General features: G+C 39.5%; 1 protein-coding gene and 1 long non-coding RNA gene across 2 annotated transcripts; one reads left to right on the top strand and one right to left on the bottom strand.

Moving 5' to 3' along the window:
• Nucleotides 1-695: 695 nt before the first annotated feature.
• On the bottom strand, nt 696-1969 carry LOC121289735. Its single transcript, XR_005945634.1, has 2 exons — nt 1481-1969; nt 696-1016 (listed from the first exon to the last, which is right to left on the bottom strand). It is a non-coding gene; the product is annotated as an uncharacterized LOC121289735 (long non-coding RNA).
• A 5065-nt stretch (nt 1970-7034) lies between these two features.
• calm2a (calmodulin 2a (phosphorylase kinase, delta)) lies at nt 7035-14682 on the top strand. The gene is made up of 6 exons (XM_041211173.1): nt 7035-7157; nt 9344-9374; nt 10481-10624; nt 10707-10813; nt 11649-11784; nt 14017-14682. The coding sequence occupies exons 1-6, from the start codon at nt 7155-7157 to the stop codon at nt 14043-14045; spliced, it is 450 nt and encodes a 149-aa protein (XP_041067107.1). The 5' UTR covers nt 7035-7154; the 3' UTR covers nt 14046-14682.
• The last annotated feature ends 1660 nt before the right edge of the window (nt 14683-16342 follow it).

The following is a 16342-nucleotide window of genomic DNA, read 5'->3' as shown; positions in this document are numbered from 1 at the left end:
TGAGGGGTCTTGACAGGGTGGATGTGGAAAGGGTGTTTGCTTTTGTGGGAAAATTTAGAACTAGGGGTCACTGTTTAAAAATAATAGGTCACCCATTTAAGACAGAGATGAGGAGAATTTTTTTCTCTTAGGGTCATGAGTCTTTGGAACTCTCTTCCTCGAAAGGTGGTGGAAGCAGAGTCTTTGGATACTTTTAAGGCAGAGGTAGATGGATTTTTGATAAGCAAAAAGGGCGAAAGGTTATTGCGGGTAGGTGGGAATGTGGAGTTGGGGTTATAATCAGATCAGCCATGATCTTATTGAATGGTGGAGCAGGATTGAGGGGCCGGTGGCCTACTTCTGCCCCTAATTTGTATGAGAGAAAAACAGCATTAACATTTCAAGTCTATGACCTTTCATTGGAACATAGGGGCAAAGGGGTCAGATGTGAGTTTTGCATTTGGAATCCTTCTCTTTAAAAGGCTTGAAGAGGTTAGGCATCAACGAAAGGGAAGGTCAGAGAGGTTAGTAGTACCTTCCCTCTATGACCTTCAGGCCTGGAGGATTCATGCTGCTGTCCTCTAACAGAATTGTGAAGGCTCCAAGAGAATCAGTCTGTCTTGGTACTGCAGGCACCTTGTAGTGACATCTGCCAGATGGATGGTGTATATCATGGCATTCAATATACTTCGTTTGACGAATGTTAACTTCTATCCAGTTAAAAACTTGTTATTTATTTCACTTACAGAGCAATCTGATTAATTGTAACTCACAATTCTGTTATTCCATGAAATCTGAGATATGTCTCATAAAATGTAACTCTTTACTCAATGAAAAAGTGAGGCCCAGCAGTTGTGGTGGAGATGTGAGGGTCACCGTGCCTTCAGTGAGTTTTTGAGAACGTCTCTTTTCTTATTTAATGTGCACTGGCCAAAATTGTAGCCAATGATTGCCATTGCTTCCTCTTCATGTGTTGAATGTTAGATTAGTGCACTTCCTCCCTCAATGGGCTGGTGTTCATTGTGCCCTGCCTGCATCTGCAGGAGGAACACACGGTGTTAATTGGCTGCTGCAGTCTCCAGATCCTGCAGTCATGTTTTGCCAGGTTTAGTTAAATGGATGGCACTAATGAACTAATGGTAGATGGAGCGGATAAGACTTCATTCGTTAGCTAGCCTGCATTATAGGATGTGAGACGATTGACTTGACGTGCTCCAGTATCTTAAGTGAGACTTAAACCCATAACCCCTGACTCAAGGGAGAAAGCGTCCACACTGAGCCAATAATACAGGCACTATTTTGATCTTTTCAATCCTCTGTATTTAGCCATATATTCATTTACAGAGTTTAATACTGCACTATTCACCCGCCCTCAATAATCCCTTACTTTCGAAGGGCAACTTTTTCGTCAAGATTATTGACCTGCAATTTTCGCATCTGGTAAACTTTTTTTTAACTGCATCTAGTTTTCGAGTTTGTAAACATTGCACAATAAACACACCTCGAAGCCTCCATTTTAAATTTAACTTCTCACAGCTGCTGCCCTTTTAGTCTTGTTTCTTCCGTTTCCTTCTTTTAGTTTTGTCCCATCAAGTTTGGCGCTTTCCTTTTGGATTTTGCTGTTTACTGGCATCCCTGTTTCAACTTTGCTTTTCTTTGGTTACCCTTTTAAATATGGGCTTGCCTCAGTAGCAGTGCCTTTTTTTGTACAAATGTTGTCCTGACTGCCGCCTGCCTTTGATCCTTGTACGTCTGCTGCTCTATAGTTTCTCCTCCTGTTGCAGACACAGCTCCTGAGTCCGTTCTTCCTGGTACAGTACAGAATAATTAGAATACGCTATGGGATGTCCTGGGTTGCCTGTATATGCATGGTACGGAAATACGATTCTTCAGCTTCCCTCCCTATCTGCTAATGGTGCTCTCTCTACTTTCGTTGTTGGAAATCCTGATCCACGAAACTGCCCAGTGTTTACGCGGCAGACACTTGCCACTGCCCTTGCGCATGCGTGACGTTTCCACCCTAGTTACTGCATTGCACCACTGACTCTCGGTAACAAACACCCCCCAGCAACTCAACACAGATGTGGGCAAGTTCGTCTCTAGTTCAATAACATATTGTAAAACCAGCAGATAAATAATAAATAGCTCAGTAACATATTTTGGTGTCATTGTTAGCCTTTCGTCGTTCACTTGCCGGAAGAATTTCAGTTACTGGGTTTGCATTCAATGTCGCATTTTATTAGAAATTGAAAAGTTTACAAATTTATCAGCACTTTACTTGCGTCAAAGTAGCAAGCATATCATTAAGCTGGCTTTTCACTGGATTATTCTGCATCATTGATTTTTTTATTTAAACATGTTCAAAGTAAAATAAACATAAAATAATACAACAATCCATCTTAAATGTTACTAAATACATGCATACTCGAAACCACCCCCTTCCCTGCATTTAGGAGGATGAAAAACTAAGTCACCTAGGTGGGCAATTACAAAAAAAAGTGTTCTGCCACTTAAATGGATATCTGCTTCATAGCAACTTGATGATATTTGTGAATTGTATTCATCATCCAACTTTGTGAATCAGAAGAGTATAGATAAAATGTTTGCTAATAGAATTAACTTGATCTAACATTAACTGTAACCCAATATTGTCATTTCAGAAAATCTGTTCGACTGAAGTGTTATGGTACAGGACTTTGAGTCATTCATGTCTGCCTTTGCAGGAAGGGGGAAAACTTGATTAATCAGAATTGTGCTGCAAGACGAATCAGTCAAAAAATGAATCTGAATAGCCTAAGTCACCCCACGTAACCTGTGGCAAATGTGCAGCTCTCATTTGTTGGAAAATTCATAACTGTATCCACAATACTGTACTTCAGATAATTGAAAGAATAAATTAACTGATCACATAAAACTGTGCCTCTGAAAGAAGTCACTTGAGACAAACAGCATTTTTGCTTGAGTAGCTAGCCAGTTGTCTGACAGACAATTAAATCCATCACCATGCTTAAAAATGGCCACTAACTAAAAAAACTCAAATTGAGTTTTTGCTTGCTTAAAATGAAATATTTACTCACCCTTGTAACTAAATCCAGAAAATGTTGGTGTAGATCAGCAGCAGTCAAGATTAATGAATTTCAATGTGTACTTCAGAATACTGCTGGAGTTTAACCAGCTAAAATTCACTAACCACTGGCTTTGTATGCTTTCTGCTCCTTGTCAAGCTAGAATCATCCTGCACACATTATTGTCCTTTTAAAGTATTTAAAAGGAATTAAAAGTATTTAAGAACATAAGAAATAGGAGCATATGGTCCTTTGAGTCTGCTCTGCCATTCAATTTGATTATGCCCATCTTTGACTTCAGCTCCACTTTCCTGCCCAGTCCCCATATCCCTTGATTCCATGAGACCCCAAAAAGCTGCCTATCCCAGTCTTAAATATATTCAATGATAGAACATCCACAACCCTCTGGAGTAGAGATTTCCAAAGGTTCACAACCCCATTAATGAAGGATTTTCACCTCATCTCGATCCTAAATGATCACCCCCTTATCCTGAGACTGTGCTCCCATGTTCTAGATTTCCCAGCCAGAGGAAACAACCTTTCAGTGTCTGAATCACTTCTCATTCTCTTAAATTCCTACAATGGACAAAGGGTTTACTGAGGGAATAAAGCTGCTGGGAACAAATTATTTCACTGTCAATTATAGTAAGTAAACTCAAGCTGAGGGGAATTGAAATCATAACCTGAATATTTTTGTGCACACAAACAAATTGTATGACATTGTCCAACACTTGGCCTGTATAACAGTACTTTGACCATATTTCAGCTATTTGCTCTTGGGATGTGCGCAACATTGACAAGGAAGTATTTATTGTCACATTATCCTCAGAGTGTGGATTGGAGTGTCTTCCTTGAAGGATATTAATAAACTAGTTGAATTTTTAAAACAAAATAGCAACTTTCATGATCATGCACTAGGTCACAAATTACTAATTGACCTCACTTTCAGAACTTAATAAAAACTTGTGACCTCTGGTTAATACCCACCAGATATTGAGTTATTTGCAAATCAGCAGAAACAATCCCAGCTCCAAGTGACAGGTGCACACCTTCAGGTCCTGTCAATAAACCAGACTGCTCAGTCAATCATCAGTAGGACTCTAAAGCTTGCCTAGCTTAGGTATTGATTATCAAATAGAGGATTAATTTGTCACCAATCTTCAACTAGCGGTTTACCCCCTCAGGTTTACCCACTTGCTAGACAGGGCAGTAAGTTTAAAGAGCTCTTCCCAAATGGCATAAAGCACAAATAGCGTGAAATTTGTGAAACTATTGTAATTTTTCTCCAAACCACAGTATTAAGATATATTGTATCTAATTGAACAAGGGTTTAGTAGTTTGTGATAAAGAACTTCAGCAGCAACAGCTTACTATTCTACAATCTATACGAAGTCAGCTCTAATCTTTGGATATGTGAACGCATATTCATATAATCAATCTCCAGGGTAATTCATTCCAGCAATTGTATCCCAAGATTTGGGATTTCCATGTCAGGTAAATGAGGCTTTTAATGTATTCCTTATGGAGGACCACTTCTGGTATGATAACTAATATGATGTTGAATTTCAATGCCATTCAATAAGCTTATCCTTGCCTCCTTTTGCATTGGTTGGAGATTAAATTGTAAGCGGCAATATAACTCCAGTTTAGTGACCAGGTTTGGAGCAAGCTAAATCAGGAAATTAGAGATCATGTGTAATTTCTCATGCTGCTCTGACTTCAAGCTCATGTATTATGACTGGTGTAAAACTACATTTTAAAAATTTTGATTATCCATTGGATCTCTTGCCCACTCATTCATAACATTAAAAATTAGCTTCTGAGGAAGCAGTGTTTGGATAGATTTTAAGGATGCATGCAATGAGCTTCATTCCTACCTGGATAACAACAGTCACTGATGGCAATATAACTCAGGTCTGCCACTTATAGATAATGGTCGCCGACTGGCATTTGCATCATAACTGCCGTCTAATTTAAAAACAATTATGACATAATACATACGATTGTTTAAAAGGTGAAATGCTGTCTAATTCTGACACTAGATTTTAATAAAGTTTACTGGTATGTGAAAGTTCCAACCATTCGGCTGTTCCCCCTGCACTTGGATCTATGACAACTGTGACAAACAACATGCAGTACAAATGTGTTATAAATTGCATTTTTCCAAATATGTGTTGTGAGTGGAGAGCATTTTGAACTACATAATAGGACTACCTACTGGTAGTATGTTTGTTACTGGTGCTAATGAGAATGATTTGAGTGATGAATTAAGAGCATCACACAATCAATACCATTGTCTCAAGTGTGATTTTCCTTATACTAGTATCAATAGCTAATTAAGTCTGATGACAATATTGCAGGTATAGGAAGCAAGACTTCCTCCTTCCTGACCCTTTTAAATAAGTTGAGGATTTTGTACACAAATCTAAAAATAATATACAGAAGGAGAAAGGAAATCATTATACAAATGGTGCACATGTATTTTAATTGTCCCAAAAATATTTTGTTACCATGCCTGCAACCCAGAAATGATCCTGCACACAGTACGCAAGGGCCTCATTTAAAAAAAAGTTTATGTTGGCCAGAGCATCACATTTCTCATGGACGGTCCCCCAAGAATTGTAGACTGTGCAATATAGAACTATGTTCTAGAATATATAACACATAACAAAGTACAGTATTCTAAAGCATGGTGAGAAATAACGCGAAGTTACAAGATTAAATGGCGCCTTAGATGCTATAAACATTAAATCAGATCAATGTTGAAGTTTTGTAATGTTTATTAACTGCAAGTAGTGTATAATTGTAGTTCTGCCATTTAAAAATAAACTAGAAAATTGTCCGGAAACTTACCGTGAAGTTTACATTTTACTTTCGTTGGACGCCGAGTAGTATGCCAAACAAACAACAAAATTTAAAGCAATGACAAGTAAACCTTAAAATTAAAAAAAACAGGGCATTTAAATTTGCGAGGGAGAAACAAAATAGCGTACCTCGACAATAAATTGTCATGTAAATTCATATATCCAGCAAGAGACGCACGTGCGCCAGAACAACCTAAAGTCACAATCCAACACTATCACACCAATACTGCAAAATATCTGACAATAACAGTTTATTATAAAAATGGGCAATTCAATTGGGGTACACAAGCAGGACCTTTGCAAGAACATCCAACGCATAGTTTGAAACCAACTCAAGAAAACAGATAATTAGAAACTCTGAAATAAATCAACAGCAAGATTCTGTGTTCAATAGCCGAAGCCACGTACGTGTGACACACAAAAGTCATATCCATTGCATAAAGCTACAAAGATAACTAGCAAATAAAAAGAAGCTTCATATGAATGTAATGGATCACTAGGAGGATGCAGCGGGAAGCTGCAGCCAACAGGCTGAGTGCTTGTTTAATGTGCTAATACTGCAGTGTGCATTTACTATCAGCTATTCTATCCCGTCCGTCTTTTCCTCCTTTTCGCCTTTATTACCCCAAGGCGATGTAATGCGCCGAACCACACCAGATCACGCCGTGCCGTGCTGCGCTGCGCTAAGCAACTACACCGCACCCCCCGCGCAAATGAACAGCTCCGAATAACGGAGCAGAGGCGAACGGACGCCAAGCAGCACCAGCGACGCTGCCTTGCACTGACGCATTGCAGGTACAGCCCGACCAATCAGCGGCCGCACAGGGAGCCGAGCTGCCACCGCCACGCCGGGCTACAGCTGCCTCCGCGGGACAACAAGAAAATAATCCCAAGCTGCAGGCGTCCGGTGGTGGGTGGCGGCGCGGTGGCGACGGCAGTTAGTGAGTCGGTGCTTTAAGTGAAAGGGGATAGAAGATTAATTCGAAGCTCGGTTGCGATTTTTTTTTTTTTTGTTTTGAGGTGGGGGAGGGGCGGTCCGGCCAAGAGCCCTTTCAGTGGAGGGTGATCCGTAGTGTGTGTTTGTGTGCGCGCGCGGGGAGGGGGCGGGGCTATGCGGAGGGATACAGGAGGAGACGGGTGTTAAGCAGTCGCTGAGAGCGGGCTGTTTATAGTCAGTGGTGGCCAGGGCGGAGAGGAGTTCAGCCGCGAGCGGGGCAAACGGCAACCAGTTCAAAACGGTGCAAAAATGGTGAGTCCCGCCCCACCTCTCAGCCTTCAATTCCTATTCTTTCCACCGACCTTCTTCCCCCCCACCCACCACCGCACCGTGGAAGAAATTGGATTTATCCCCCACCGATGGTGTATTTTCCGTTGGACCGCTGGCGGAGAGGCTTTTTTTTTACATATATCTTATATCGTTTCTTTTCCTTCACCCCCCCCCCCCCCCCCGGTCCGGAACGTGGGACGACGCCTCTGTGGAGCAGGGAGATAAGAGGGCGAGAACCGCCGGGCTGCCACTGCGGCCCATTAGCTGCTATGTCGCTATCAGCCGCCGCCGACCCTGTGCTTTATATTTTATTTTATTTCGGGGTCCCCCTATTCTTTTTGGCGGCAATATCCCGGCGGAGGGGGATAGGATGAGCGGGCAGGAGAAGGCGAATTTTTATAGCCGGAATTGGCGCTTTCCTCCTGCTTTTGGGGAGGTGGTGGTGGGCGAAGGGTTTGATTCCAGTTTCCACCTCCCTTCTCTTTGTCATGGCGCGGCGACGACCTTAGCTGATGCCCGCGCTATCCTTCCCTCAGCTGGTTCCTCCCCTACACTCGTCGCTGGGGCTGGGTGGTTGGTGTCGTCCATCCCCGGGGTGGATGGGGGGTAGGTGGCGTGCGATTGTGCCGCTGCCGCTTTCTCACCCGATTCCCAGGGCGGCGGGGGCCGGTTCAGTTCGGACCGTTGGAGCCGGTGTGGTGGGCGCGAACCCGCGCGGTAACGGCCGGGGAGGTGAGAGCGTGTGAACAGCGCGGGGCGGCAGGTGGCGCGTGGTAATCTCTCTCTGCCCCCCCCCCCTCCCTCCCCGGAGTGGGGAGGATGGGGCGCGTCCGCTACTTCTCGCTTTGGCGGCTTTCGCAAATATCAACGTTGTTGAAGAAACGTTAACGTCGAGGGTTTGGTGTTTTTCACGGGAGGGGGTGTGTGTGTGTCGGCGGGTGGGGGGGGTGGTGGTGGTGGAGTTGCTTACCTCCGGAGATGGCTGATTTTAAATTATCGGCACTTCCGGCTGCAATGCAGAAGAGGAGAGCAAACTGCAGGGTCCAGGATGGGAGGATCCCTCACTGTAAAGCAGAGATTGGACTTTAAGCTTTTTAACTGACTGGGCGAGTAGGATTTGAAATGCCTTCATCCAGCCGGCATTGTCTTCCGAAACTCGTAATTTCGAGGTGAATGCACCCTTTCATGGAAGGTTCTTGGTCGGATGTTTTCGAATGATCCAATTTGTGTAACTTGGGGATGCGTTGTCCCTCTTCTTTCCCAGCCTCTCCCTGATTGAATGCCCCGTGACCTCTTCATCCCAGTTTAATTTTTCTTGTTCAGGAGTTTATTATATTGTTTAGTTGGGAAGGGAGGCTTGAGATGATTACTGTGGGATCACTCGAGTTGAGGGATGATTGTTGGCTTTGCTGGAATTTGAGCCCCTCCCTTGCTACTGCTACTTGGTTTGTAGTTTTACTAAAGACTGTTTGCACTTGCGTTTTGGATTTATTTGACCCATATGGATGTGTAATAAATGAGCTTTCATTCAAAGTGCTGTTGAATTAGTGGTATTTACCGAAAAGTCGAGCTTTTAAATTGGGCCCAGTACACTTTTTGCTTAGGCTGGATGATAATGCAAATTTCTTTGCTTATTGTAGCCATTAATATATTTGTTACATTATGAAGCATCCCCCTTTGGGGCTTTTTTAATTGCCTAGGTGCAAATTCAAGGGTTTTATTTGAATTTGGAAGCTTCACTTCTGGAAACCTGTATCTTACTACAATGTTGTGGCTGTTGAATGCTACTTAATTTCATGGGGAAACTGGACTTTGTCTTCTGGAAGTTTCTCAGTAACCAGTGTCAATGTTGTTGGTAAGGTATTGCTCTTTAAAATCATATGCTTGTGTTTTTGTTTACCATGTGTAAATCTTCTTTTGCTTTAGTGGGAGTGTAAATCTTCATTGCTCAAGGGTGTCTGCACAGGACTCTGTTATCTTGGACATCATGCCATGTTTTTGCAAAGTTGTGAATATTTTAGGAAGTATGAATGAAATTTTAGTCTTGAGTTGAATTATTATTGTATCATTTGCCCCAAATGTGATTCTTTTCTCCCCCCCCCCCCGCCAAATTAAATTGTGTAGCCTAATGTATGAATAGTGCATAATCTGTAATTATCTTTTTTCAGGCTGATCAACTAACAGAAGAGCAAATTGCTGGTAAATATTGAATGAACTGCCCTACCTTAATTGCTTAAGACCTGTTTTATCTTGACAGGAAGCATAGCAAGATATTTGAAAGCTTAAGCAATTTCAACACTAGAAGAATTTGTAAATATTAATCTGAGAATTAACTTGTGCAAGAAATCTAGTGGAAGGTGTAATACTAAGTTGCTGTGGAGTTTGATTTCCATTTGAGCTAAATTGGGTATAGCTTGATTGTTACTGGGAGGAAGTGATTGTGGCTCATTTCCAGGTAAAGTTTGCATACAATAACTTAAAAGTGGGTGTAATTTAATTGCTTCTGTATTGCCCATCCTTGAACTTTGGCTCCTTGCTATCATTTAAATGGCTTATGAATTGTCCAGTTAAGTACAGTAGAACAGAAGTTGAATTCTGTACGCATGCTTTACACTTCCTGGTTATACTCGAACTTTAAAGTTTTATAGTATCTTTTATGTATTTCATCAGAAGTCTTGTATAGGGAGTGCTTATGCTTCACTTGGCATTGGACATTGCCTGAACTGATTTGTCTAGCAAAATTCTCTACATGCGGAGGAGGAACAAGATGAAGTGATGCACTGTTCTGCTTCCAGACTTGTTCCCTCTTGTTAGCATTTTTGTTGTCTTTCTGTAGTAAATAATCCATGTGTTAAGTATCTTCCTAGCTGCAGGGTATTAATCTGGTCATTTGAGTTGACAATATTTAAGTCAATCTTCTGTACTGTTTTTGCCAAAGTTAGATTAGACCTTGGGTTAAAAAAATGCCCAGAAATTAATTCTCCATGCTTTAGCTGGGCCAGTTATTTAACATTCAGATTTCTTTAGATCTGGGAAATCTGCAACATTATCTTTGGAGTAATCTAGTAGTGATACTTGTCTTCCATTTTTACAAATGGCATGAGACATATTAAGTGTGACAGCTGACAACTTTACAGGTTTAGCAATAAACTTGATCTATATATTGTCTAGCACAACTTCACAAGTTTTTGGGTAATTTTCATCACTGATTCAAAATATTCACTTTTCTAGTGAAATCACATGCAGTCAGTTCTTACTGTGCTAGCATATATTTTACATTATTTAATCTTTTCCTCCTTTTGTAGAATTCAAAGAGGCCTTTTCACTCTTTGACAAAGATGGGGATGGCACCATAACAACAAAGGAACTTGGGACAGTTATGAGGTCACTAGGCCAGAACCCAACTGAGGCGGAACTACAGGATATGATCAATGAGGTTGATGCTGATGGTAAGCAGGAGGAGCAAAAAGCCCTCAATGAGCATTTCATATTATTGTGCATCTGTTTTCACTAAATTCCATTTTTTGGCAGGAAATGGAACGATTGACTTTCCAGAATTTCTGACAATGATGGCAAGAAAAATGAAAGATACAGATAGTGAGGAAGAAATCAGAGAAGCATTCAGAGTGTTTGATAAGGTATAGTGAGCATGTGCCAATTCTAATTTTAATCTAACCCAAGTTGCTAGGAAGTGAATATTGGCTAAGCTCAGTATGGTTTTTTCCTTTAGGATGTGAAATTGGCAAGGCCAGCATTCTGCTGTTTTTAATGTGACTCCAAACCTCATTTGATCCCACCTTGCAGTACCAAATTGGAACGCTTTGCATTGTGGGTGTTTAGTGCTATAAACTGAATTGAGACTACTCATTGTTTCACAGATCCTTGAAGCAAGTGAACGTAGACTTCTGTTAATATAGGCTGGATTTAAATTCCGGCTCTTGGGTGAAGAACGTGGATTTTATGTTGTGCCTCTCATAGTTTCGCAATCCCAAAGCACTGTTGTAATGTAGGAATTGCAGCAGCCAATTCTTGTACATAGCAAGATTTTTGTGGAAAACAAGGAGATAATGAGCAGAAAATCTTTGACGTTGGTTGAAGGATAATATTAGCCAGGATACTAGTGGGGATGCTTTCCAGAATCATGCCACAGGATCCTTAGATCTGCTTGGGCTAAATGGGACCTCTTGCTTAATGCTTCATCTGAAAGTGCTGCCTGAAAAATGCAGTGCCCCCTCAGGCTGACATTTACAGAACAGCACTAAATCATGTGCTAGTCCAGATTGAACCTTGAATTCACAACCTTCTAACTTTGGGACAAGAGTACTACCACTCACCAAAGCTCAAAGGTTGTCTAATCTGCTGGACCACTTGGTTCTATCTTGCATGACCCTTAATACCAACATTTAATTCTTTTTCCCCTTCAAATTGACCTGAAGCAAAATCTTAGACTGTTTCATTTCTTTTGGATTTCAGGATGGTAATGGTTACATCAGTGCTGCAGAACTTCGTCATGTAATGACAAACCTTGGAGAAAAATTGACAGATGAAGAAGTTGATGAAATGATCAGAGAAGCAGATATTGATGGTGATGGTCAAGTGAACTATGAAGGTAGGTTTTTTAGCAGAGAAGTTGCTATCACTTAATACTGTTTCCTTATGCCTGCAATGGTTTTTTCAGTATCTTATTTCATATCCAACTACAGTAAACTTTGTTATCTGGCACTCTACTAACCAGACTCTTCTATTAATTGGAATTTGATGTTCCCCTAACAATAGTCACTTTACCAACCAGAAGCAATTACCATGTCATACCTGTATACTATATTTTATATTTTGTGTACTATTGAAGACTTAATTTAAAAAGAATACCATTACTGAGTTCATGCTACAAGTATTGTGCTGTATTCCATTGGTAAATAGAACTGTTAACTGGCTTTCTGATTAACCAGCATCACCCATTTTCCCCCCCACAGTCCAGATAATGAAGATTTTACTGTATATAACACTGAATAAACTTGTTCAGCTTCACTTAACCTTTGAATGGAAAGACTACCAAATTTAGTTATTTTCAGGCTCTCCCAGAACCTGGAGAACAACTATTTTCTGAGACAATTTACTTATGAAATGTCCATATGGTGCAGCAAAAAAAATGCAAAATATACTTGTGTGTGGTATGCCTACAAAATGCAGTTGCTATTTTGAGTGCTACCGGGTATTGTATGTGCAATGACTTTTAAGAATTCCATACACTGTATAGTAGAGTACTTGTGAATAATATTTTTCACATCAATATCTTGAACATCGATGCCCAAGGAAAGTAACAAAACAATTAAATTGCTAACTTCAAGTAAACCTGAAGTGATCATGGCATATGATAGCAAGGTATCTGATGCTAATCAATCTAGATCTCAAATGTGTGGGAAGTTTTAGAAACTAGTCATTCCTTGATGTTATTAATGCTCCTTTCTTTGGCTTGAGCATGTGCTAATTTGCATCCAAACATAATGGTTTGTGCATTCTGCAAATTATAAGTCTTAAAAGCTTTGGATTTTGTTTATAAGTGGCCCATCTTTGTGCTGGGCTATTAATGACCAAATACTTGTATTGCCTTTCACCCCTAGCCATGTGGATGTAAAAATGCCCCTCAAAGTGAATTTTTCAAATCTTTAACATGACTCAAGATCTCCTTAGCCAGAACTATAAATAAAGATGGGAAAGTTTGCTAAATAAAAATAACTGATCTACCTTACAAACCTAGATCTTTGGAGTGACAGGGTTGACATATTTAAAATTAACCTGTTTACTAATGACTAGATTTCTTAATCATTGATAAGGTAAGTCTAGAAGCTGGAAATTCATACCTCTAGGGTATAATTGTATCTGGGTGGGTAATGTGGTCAGCATTGTTAAATTACATGAACTCCTGAAATGTTGTATTCGATTGCCTGCATCAGAACTAAAATACATCACTAGATCCCCCTCTGTTTGTATAAGAACAAAATCTAATAATGGCTCAACACTGACCTTCATTCTTCTTTTATGGTTGTTACACATTACAAGTAATTGATTATTGACTTTTTTTTAATTTGCATGTATTTAATACCTTGTGAATTTTTATGTAATGGTCTTGATATTCAGACTTAATCAAAAAAGATTATCCTGGGTAATTATTGATTTGGTTTAATTCTACAATTCAAAAGTTGGGTGGCTTCTCATGTCTAAAATATTACAATTACATGGAGAATCTAAAGTTGAAATTATTTTGGTTGAGCCTGGTGGGGCAGGGAACAACCATGAACATAATGCAATTGCTGTTTTGGTGCTACACAATTACTGTTGTCAACAATTTTGCTCAGAACTCTGGAGTTGTTCAGCTGCCTGAGCATGGTTGGTTATGAGCATGTTAGATCCCTTGATTGCTAAATTGGGATGAAACTGCTTTGGCACCTGAAGCACCAATTAATTCAAAGTTTTCATTGTTCCACCTAAGTACCCATTTCTTCCCTCCTAGTTACTGTCTTTCAGCCTGTTGGCTTGGTTAGTTTTCAAACTTTATTTTGTTCTTGAGCCCATCGATTAATGCCAAATGGGAAAATTTAAATCACCTTGGTATTCAAAAACTGTGGGTCCATTGTAGTTTCAAACATGCTCAATCTGGTAAGCGTATATATTCTAAAACTTGAAGAAACCTTAATATAATGTAACTAGTTATGACAATGCAGTACAAGTAATTTCAAGGTGAGAGTGGAAAGACAAGTTGAAACTTAAGTGCAAGGTGATTTGAGATCAGTTAAGTTTTGATGCTTTAGAAATTAGTAATATTCTCCTCTTCCTTTTACAGAGTTCGTACAAATGATGACTGCAAAGTGAAGATCTTGTACAGAAAACCTTTTAATTTTCTTGTAAAAAAAAAGCATTGTTTATTTGCCTTTCCTTTGTTTGTAATTTCTGTAATGTTTCTCCTGCCCCAACTGTCTAAAACATATGCATGTATAGTGGGTAGAGTTACAGTCCATGTTATTTTCCTTCAATATCTTGTCATTGTTTTCTTTTGCATTTGAGACAAGACTTTGGTGTAACAAAAGTTGCATGTGGCTTTATCTTGAAGTGCATCCAAGCTCTTCTACACATTCAAAGCTACATAAGGACTTGTGGTTTAACGAGGGATCATCTGGGTATGCTGCTGTGAGGAAATGGCTGATGATTTCAGCATGTATTGCATTGCTGTTTTAAATGCAGAGTTATCACTCTGCATGGAATAAGGACAGAGCCTAAAATTTCTCAGCATTGCACTATAGTAAAACGGGTGTATCATCCAGGTACTCGTACACTAAACCTTTTTGTATTTGCTGTTCCATACAAGGAAGCATTCTTGTTTTCTTACTGTGCTCTTTCAAAATTTTGTTTAGCCACTTAGTTCTTTCTGAAATCTGCTTTGGCACTGACATGCCTGAAATCCATTCCAAGTTGTATATTTTTTTCCAATAAAACTACAATTTACCCAAAATAGCTGTTCTGTTTTTGTAGTTTATGTTTATTGCTATAATGTGACAGGTAGTGACTTGGACTGGAATTGGTCTTTTGCAGACTTTACTATTCAAGTGTTAACAGCTTGTGTAACATGCAACCATTTAAAGTACATTAATACTGGACAAATCTTGCTCTTGATCTGCACTTGTTAAATTGGTGAAATAATGCTTCAGAATTTTATTTCCCATTTTAACTTAAAATCTGGTTGGAAAATAAGACTAGGTTTAAAGACAATGCTGGTCCTACAAATTTGTATTAAATCTTCCATCAAAAGGGTTTTGTTCATAGATGCCAAATCACTTGCTTAATAGTTAAGAATTTGCTACCTTTACCTCTTAGTAACATTGGTTATTAGCACAGAATTGGACTCTTGGTATAAACAATGTTCCTGTTGATACCAACATTTCAATGTATATCTTGGATGAATGGTAAACTTTATAAGGCAGATCCTGATGCTGGTTGTTAATTTGCTTAAGTGTGGGTATAACCACTGGAAAAGGCTAACTTTCACTTATTCTTTAGTAATAAATCCCATTATGTAACTAAACTGCATTTTTTTAAACTGATCTTTTAACCACCTAATTGTTAGTGCCATTTGTAACCTGATTCATTATGACCACTTTTAAACCAGTCTGCCGTAACCAATTCTAGGTTATACCAAAATGCATTTTGATTAAATTTTCTCCTGGGCAAGAATATTGAACTGCTTGGAATGGTAGGTAGGTAGGTTTTCCTATTCTTCACTTTCTGGCTTCTCTTTAAAAGAGCTGGCACGGATGATGAATTAAATGGCTGCTTCTGGATTATTACTGGGTTTCAGGATCTAGCACTATATAGAGATTCAGTAGTTGAGGTCAGCTAACAAACTAAAACCCTTGTTAAAAGTACCAAAATTAGTCTCTAGAGAGCTGTAAAGCAAAACCAGCTGAAGGACTTGTTACTTGCAGGCATGACTTAGAATTGACTTGAATAGCTATTTCAGCACAATTGAGGCTGATATCTTGTACCAGCTGGATTCAAAAATTGTTTACCCCAAGGGAACCTTCCAAGCCAGGAGGCAGAAAAACATATTTGCTGCCTGTTCTCAAACATGGCATCTGTTGCCTACAAGCATCACCTGTGGAAAATCCTCTATGTACACCAGGTAGATAAAGCCCACAATTAAATATCCTTCATATTTACATGGGATTTGAAAATTAAGTCAATTTTGGTTCTTTACTGCTGGACATTCCTTTGATATTGCAAGTTCATTTAATTTTTCTTTGGATGGATTATAAGATACCCTTAAATGCCCAAAGACCACAAAGTGACAACAGGAAAAATCTCTTGATCTATCACTCAAATGTTTAATTTGTTGAGCGGTAGCTCTATATTCTTGCCCAGGAGAAAATTTAGTCAAATTAATTTAATTCATTTCAGCATAACCCAGAATTGGCTAACTTTTAAGCACACTAGCTTAAATGAACACAAGGAATCGAGATACAAGTATTAACACTGCCTTATTTAAGCTCAGAGCCCATTCCAAAGAAGTAAATAGCTTTAAAATGGATTTGTTCACAATTAGTGAAAGTTGGCCTCTTCGGTTAGAACCGTACTTTGCTATATAGTTTGTATATCCACATTATAGTATGCATTGG

The sequence above is a fragment of the Carcharodon carcharias genome, chromosome 2 (genome assembly GCF_017639515.1).
Source record: "Carcharodon carcharias isolate sCarCar2 chromosome 2, sCarCar2.pri, whole genome shotgun sequence".
NCBI classification, from domain to species: domain Eukaryota; kingdom Metazoa; phylum Chordata; class Chondrichthyes; order Lamniformes; family Lamnidae; genus Carcharodon; species Carcharodon carcharias.
Note: the sequence above shows the minus strand (reverse complement) of the source record. Positions and strands in the feature narration are given on the sequence as shown.